The sequence below is a fragment of the Triticum aestivum genome, chromosome 5A, assembly GCF_018294505.1.
Source record: "Triticum aestivum cultivar Chinese Spring chromosome 5A, IWGSC CS RefSeq v2.1, whole genome shotgun sequence".
Lineage (NCBI taxonomy): Eukaryota > Viridiplantae > Streptophyta > Magnoliopsida > Poales > Poaceae > Triticum > Triticum aestivum.
This window is the reverse complement of record NC_057806.1, coordinates 334,200,448-334,207,703: the sequence shown is the minus strand read 5'-3', so window position 1 is coordinate 334,207,703 and position 7,256 is coordinate 334,200,448. Positions and strand designations below refer to the sequence as shown.

At 45.1% G+C, this 7,256-nt stretch overlaps 1 protein-coding gene across 1 annotated transcript; it reads right to left on the bottom strand.

Moving 5' to 3' along the window:
- Positions 1-2,476: 2,476 nt before the first annotated feature.
- LOC123103242 (glucan endo-1,3-beta-glucosidase 4) lies at positions 2,477-6,924 on the bottom strand. The gene is made up of 5 exons (XM_044524767.1): positions 6,501-6,924; positions 5,665-5,792; positions 4,175-5,431; positions 2,975-3,002; positions 2,477-2,887 (listed from the first exon to the last, which is right to left on the bottom strand). The coding sequence occupies exons 2-5, from the start codon at positions 5,744-5,746 to the stop codon at positions 2,761-2,763; spliced, it is 1,494 nt and encodes a 497-aa protein (XP_044380702.1). The 5' UTR covers positions 5,747-5,792; positions 6,501-6,924; the 3' UTR covers positions 2,477-2,760.
- Between the last annotated feature and the right edge of the window lie 332 nt (positions 6,925-7,256).

The window sequence follows — 7,256 nt, the reverse complement described above, 5'->3', positions numbered from 1 at the left end:
GAAGGTTGTTCAGAGTCCCGGATGAGATCACGAACATGACGAGGAGTCTCGAAATGGTCGAGACATAAAGATTTATATATTGGAAGGTTATATTCAGACACCGGAATGGTTCCGAAGTATATCGGGTATTTTCCGGAGTACCGGAAGGTTACCGAAACCCCCCGGGGGATTAATGGGCCACAATGGGCCTTAGTGGAGAAGAGAGAGGGCCGGCCGGAAGTGGCGCGCGGCCCCCCTTGCCCTGTCCGAATTGGACAAGGGAAGGGGGCGCCCCCCCCCCCTCCTTCCTTCTCTTCTCTCCTCTTTCCCTTCTTCTTGGACTAGGAAAGGGGGAAACCTACTCCTACTAGGAGTAGAATTCCTCCCCCCTTGGCGCGCCCCTTGTGGCCGGATGGCCTCCTCCTCCCCTCCTTTATATACGAGGGAGGGGGCACCCCATGGACACACAAGTTGATCTTTAGCCGTGTGCGGTGCCCCCCTCCACAGTCTTCCACCTCGGTCATATTTTCGTAGTGCTTAGGCGAAGCCCTGCATCGGTAACTTCATCATCACCGTCAACACGTCGCCGTGCTGATGCAACTCACCCTCGGCCTCAACTGGATCAAGAGTACGAGGGACGTCACCGAGTTGAACGTGTCAGATCGCGGAGGTGCCGTGCGTTCGGTACTTGATCGATTGGATTGCGAAGACGTTCAACTACATTAACCGCGTTACTTAACGCTTCCGCTTTCGGTCTACAAGGGTACGTAGACACACTCTCCCCTCTCGTTGCTATGCATCTCCTAGATAGATCTTGCATGATCGTAGGATTTTTTTTTGAAATATTGCGTTCCCCAATACATATTGCTATAAGAATTTGGATCTGTAAGAAGTCAATCCTCTTCCGCACCCCTTTAGGTACTTGCAGGAAGCATAGCATAAACATAGGTAAAGTAGGAAGGACCGAATTAATTAGGAAAAATCATCCTCCGTGTGAGAACAACTTGCCTTTTCAATTTGATGATTGTTTTCATTTTGCTTGTGATTTTCCTATTTCTAGGTTTGAGCATTGAGAAGCAAATAAAGTTGCTCACGAACTTTCTAGATTGGCTAGATTTTCTTTGATTTTTGATTGGTTTGAGAAGCCTTTAAATGAAATTGTACCAATCCTCATAAACGATGTAATGATTATTACAAATGAATAAAGCTTGAGTTTTTTCAAAAAAACTTGCCTTTTCAATTGCTTTAAAATTGTCTTCAATACCTTTCCATTCTTTATTCAGAAGCTTAATTAATAATAGGAATTCCCAAGTACTTGAATAGAAGCATAACAGATTCACACCCAAACAATTGTTTCACTACTCTTCGGACTCTAGTTTTTCCAAAACAAATGGTCTAATTTTTGTGAAACTGGATTTTGGATCCAGAAAGTTGCTCAAACAGACACAAGGGAAGATTTATATTAATGGCTTTATCCATATCATATTCCACAAAGGCGAGGTATCACCTGCATACTATAAGATGGATATCCCACCCTCTACTAGACGTAGAACAAGATCTCCAAATTGGCCATCCCTCTTTATCCCGTGCTATTTTCGACAAAGGGAATATATTAATATTGACAATTACACCCAGCCTCTGCACCAACAAGATATCGAAAGATATCAAGGATGCACACAACCAAGAAAAAAATAAAAGAGAGAAATATAAAACAAAGACCCCGTCACAGTGATGAAAAACTCACAACAACAACACTCTAATCACCACCGAAGACAACACCTGAACTGCAAAAAGGGATTCTTCAAAATCGATGCCTTCAAGAAGGAAACAATGCACCGGCATTGTCATCGTCCGATCAAAGATCTTGAGTTTTCACTCAGGAGAAAATCCGATTTCACAAAACAATGTCTTCTGCAAGGCCATTGCCAGGCACATCCAATAAAGGCCAGACATTGGGCTTTCACCCTGTAAATCGTGACTCGGTGCTCGAGGAGCACTACAACAAAATGCAGTTCACCTGTGCTGCCGCCCCCTCTTGCCAAGAACGCTGCAGCAAGTCATCAACACCCGACGCACAGGAAGAACCTGTGCCGTCATTCTTCATTGGCACCAAAGCACCTCTACACCATTGCAAACCTTCGATCGCAGCCACCATGACTTTCTTCACTTCTGTCAGTGCAATGGAAATCTATATTTAATGTCCCATGACCCCGTCAATAAAGTGAAGCTTCACGTCACACCCTCATGAAGCCTCACTGGCCGAAGATAAGGGAGCGCACAACCGGATCAATCCCGTGCTATGAGAGTGGCTAACATATCCGCGGCAATATCAAAAACAATCAGCCACAACGGGTCTCCTTGTCGCCTTTGTTTTGGCCCAGAGGTAATGACATATATCATTGTTGACCTTGACGCCAACACTCAGACCCTAAACAAAACTAGCAAGAGGTGCGAAACCTTTCATGCAAAAGGATTGCACCTTGCCTGTTCATTTCTATAGGACAATTGAAGTTTCCCAGCTTGACATTGAAAGTTAGTGCACCTTGCCTGTTCATTTCTAGTACAACTAAAATTGAGAGACACTCCCTGTGTAAACAAATATAAGACGTTTTAGATCACTAAAGTAGTGATCTAAAAGGTCTTATATTTATTTACAGAGGGAGTACATGGCATTTACCACCTCAATAAAGTGAGACAAATGGGCCCCCTTTCTATCTAACAACAAGAGGCGCAACAAATCTCACGCATCTCATCCAAAATACAACGTTCGGTTACAATGTTTTACATGAGAAGTAGAACAGGCAGCAGCATGGCGATTAGCCAAGTCAACCAGAAAGATTGAGATTGTGAAGCGGAACTATCTTGGCTCACAGGTCCAGAAGCCATACCACTGCCATTGACACCGGTGCTGCAGATAGAACCAAACCTCATTGTTAGTATAGAACAACGATAGAAGTTTGAACTTACAAGAACACACCGAAGAAGTACGACTCACCTTCCTGCAAATTTACATGAACCATGGCCTGCAAGTTTAAATTCAGGGGAAACTTTGTTTAGGCTCATGTCACACACCAAAGCGGTAATTGCAATATTGTAACAGCGAACACTTGAATAACAAGACAGAACCATATATCAAAATGTGAGTAACTACAGGATGACTGTCGCGATTTTCTAACCAACTAATGGTATATGGTTTCTATATATTAGCATGAGCAGATCAGATGATTGGCTTCGGACTCCTACGCATGGTTTATAATATGCCTCATTCGATATACATAACAAACATGTACATTCAGTACTACAACCATAGATCTGTTATCCTTGTATTGGTTTCCAATAGTGTCTGAGCCGCGTGGAGAATAAACAATAGCATCTGAATCTTGCTGGTTGGTTTCCAATAGTGTCTAAGCCGTATGGAGAATAAACAAGCCAAGTCATCAGGAATGGTCAAACCAATACTTCCACAATTAAGCTACTTTCAGTTCTGTTTGGACCAAAGCAACCTTCTGCTAATATATGCCGTATGCCAAGAAGGCATGTAAAAACCATGTCGATTCTAACATGTGAGAGGGCAGGTAAAGTTTGCCACTTCTTACTGACACGTCTGACCATTCCTTGTGACTAAAAACAGGAAGATTTGCCAATTAGGCATCATTTGCATACAAGTTTCTGTGCAGGCGTGCATCGGCAGAATCTTAGAGACAGAGCAGCAATTGAGCTTCTTAGCTCAACCTACCAGACTAATTAACATAAAGTCTTCAAGGAAAACTTACACTAAGATGCAATAAATTTTTGACGGCAGATTAAGGACTCAGATAACAGAATAGAGCAAATACACAGATCAGAGGAGCTATGATGGCTAATGATTAGGTGAAACTTGTAAAAATCTGCACTGCACTTTCCACAGGATACAAAAAGCTTTCTGTTTCACCCCTAGTACTAGAGGATGAACGAAGAATAAAGATTGCTAAAGGTTGCACAAAGTGTTACACGCAAGTAGTAAATCAGCCAATCAGGTCATATGAAATCTCCTTTTTAGTGTTGAGATAGTGAGACCAACGATAATAATTTTATATGAAATGCCAACCATAAGGGAATACTCAAACCTGCATCTACTGATTGATTCTGTAGTTAGTTCTACTATGGCAGTACCTACTAGCTAATACATGAATACTCAGGAGGAAATTTAGCTTACTTGGATCCGTAGATGATATCGTTGCTGTGCTATTAAAGTTACATGTTCCTCCACTTGCTTGCGTTCTATGATAATAATCATTGAAAGCATACGAAGCAACAGCTACAATGTCATCTGGTTTGTAGCACGGCTGCCCAGGTTGAATTGCGCTGCAGTTTGCAGAACCAGGGCCACATGCCCAATCCAAACTTTGCTTCAATGCACTATGGGGTGCACTTGAATTTGCCACACAAAACATCCCGTGCAAAGCCGGTGAATCAGTACTAGCTGTAGCCACATCTTCAAATGTCAGGGAGTACACTGCACTTGCATTGCTAAACATAATCCCCCAACTTTCCCCCGAAACAGATCCTGACCGAAGATCCTCACTGAACAACTCAAACAGGTATGTGCTTACTTGATTATTTGGCTGGCTAGGGGTACCAGAGTTATTTAGTACATGGCGTATGAGATTTGTATTGTAGGCCAGAGCATTATCAACATCCGCAGCCGGTTCTTTGCGTGCACTATGCCATGGCCAACCAGAAGCTGTGACCATAACAGGAATATCGGTGAAATTCATTGCTTTTATTGAGTTGTATGTGGCATCAACCATAGCATCAAACATATTGGTATAGAACAAATTGGTGTTCGGATCTGCAATCTGACTGTTGGGATTGAGTGATCGAAACAGGGCATACTCTAAAGGGAATACACCTTGCCCTTTCACATAGCCATAGTACGGTTGAGCATTCAGCATGAAGGAAGATCCTGTCCTCTTCAGAAATCCAAGATACTGTAACATTATTGAGCTCCATGTTGAGTTGAAAGTGGCAGCAGAGGGAGGAAATGCCTTAGAGATCATATCCATTGAATGAGGACTTGATAGTTTCACCTGGGTATTGAGGTTTGCAGCCAACAGTGCTGATTGGAGGAATTGCAATGCAGGTACTAGAACAAGAGCTGCATTTGGGACAGTAGTAAGAATCTCATCACCCACGGCAATATACGTGATGTTTGTTGCTGGAATGTAGGCAGCAACATTCTTGTTAATCCAATCAGCAGCTGTCGGACGAGATTGCCCCACACGGAGCAGCTCATTATTTGGCACACCAACCATCACTTCAATTCCAGTGTTCGCAAGGGCGACTAGCATCTCATGGTTTGAATCAACCAAGCGAACATGTTGAATCTTCTTGGCTTTAAGGATGGAGACTATGTCTGATGCTGATGGCAGGTCTGACACGTTAGTGCCAATGTTGATACCAACAAATGCTCCTACATAGAACAGAGAACAGTAACAAATTTATGTGAAGGAAAATATAATACAAAAAAGGATGTATGTTTGTATGCACTATCTTCTATTTTCTTCAGTTCAGAACAATAAATTATGTTTTCCTCAAACTAGGCACTGGCACACTGGGAAATCAGATTGCATTAACACAATTAAGCATACTAACCATGTTGAAAGCACTCATGTAATTTAAAACAACATCCATGTTTAAGAGTACCTGAAGCATTGTAAACCATGAGCATCAACAGCATCAGCACGACCTCTAGTCTGTTGGGCGACATATTGTTGTGCCCAAGCATCTGATCAGTTATAATCCAGGAGCTTCTTACAAACTCCTGATCAAACCTGAAATATCAACACCTCATGCATTATTTCAGCCACTCAACAAGAACATAAACAACTAATTTTACCAACAAAAATAACCCCTGAGCCCTGAAATACGAATGTACATTGGGGAAACATTAATAATGTGAAATGGTAGCAATGCTTTCACATCTGTATAAGCTGGATTGGTTAGGATGTGATAAGCTGCTCTCGCACCTTTAGCTGAAAAAAAGGAACTCAATCGATCCATCGCTGGATGGATTGGACTAGTGGGCTGCAATGAAGCAAACAAATCGAGGCGAAAGAGTGACGTTTTGATTTCAATTGCTCACTCCCTGCGGCAAAGAAAGAATCCCAGAGGCAAGCTAAAGGGAGAAGAACAAGAAGTAAGTCTGGGAAGGGGCGAATTTTGGGGGTGAATCAGGAGAAGACGAACAGACTAGAGGAGGAACAAGCAACAAACGAGCAGAAAACAACACAGCGCTCCGAGAAACGCAACAAGTGGCGGCATCACAATCGCAAGAAGAGGACAGCAGTAAAGGGAGGGAACAGACCACCTTCTGTCCCCGGCCTTGGAGCTGGGCGTATTCTGCTGTGAGCTGCGAAATACAGGGTTCGAGTGGGAGCTGCATGTGCCGCAGATCCAACTTCGGCTCGAGCCTACCGGAGGCGAGGCACGGAAGCGCTGCTCAGCGGGGCGAGAAAGAGGAGGAATAGGAGGGGGCTAACCTGGTCGACGGAGGAGGAAGACGACCGCCGGGCCGTCGCGTCGCCGTCGCCGGAGGGGGCGGGAGCTTCAGGCGGGGTGGAGCTAGGGGCAAGGGGGGCGGCCGCCGGGCAGTCGGCCGTCGCCGGAGGGCAGAGGGACCTGGAGGCGCAGCGCTCGGGGGAGCTTCACCGGAGGGAGGCGGAGGCACCGCTGCCGGTCGGTAGGCGGCGGAGGAGATCGGGAGGCGTGGCGCCGTCGAGCCCCCGGTAACAATCTCTTTCTCTCTACCACCCTGCCATTTTCCGGCCCCGTGTGACACTTGTTCTCGAGGTAGAAGCTCTGCAAATCATTACCCCCAGCCCATGCGCATCCGTCGCACCATATGCAAGTTCGTCCTCACCGCAGAGCAAGAGACTAGGCCGACTTACGGCCGTGTTTACACTAGGTTTTTTTTTGAGACAACCGTGTTTACACTAGTGTGTGCACCGGCATCGAGCTTTTGCTTTTTTTTTTTTGAGAATAACTTTTGCTTTCGGGTAATAGAGAAAGGACTCATGCGTGCCCTGCACATGTGTCACTTACAGGTGGATCCATAGGTGGCCAACGGGCTGGCCCGGACACGACACGCGCCTAAGTGGGCTTGACCCGTGGCGGCCCGTGTTGTGCCGGCACGTTGGCTTCACCTCGCAAACGAGACGGCACACATGGTAAATGGGCTGACTCGCATAATTTTCGGTCTTCTGGACTGTTTTGGGCCATTCATACTCTTTTGTCCC

Bases quoted from the DNA above. Each gene is read 5' to 3' on its own strand.
- LOC123103242 (XM_044524767.1), bottom strand. From the start codon at position 5,746: ATGCTTGGGCACAACAATATGTCGCCCAACAGACTAGAGGTCGTGCTG. The intron at 5,432-5,664 runs GTACTCTTAAAC...TGTTCTATGTAG, and splicing joins CATGGTTTACAATGCTTCAG to GAGCATTTGTTGGTATCAAC. The intron at 3,003-4,174 runs GTAAGCTAAATT...TTAAACTTGCAG, and splicing joins GATATCATCTACGGATCCAA to GCCATGGTTCATGTAAATTT.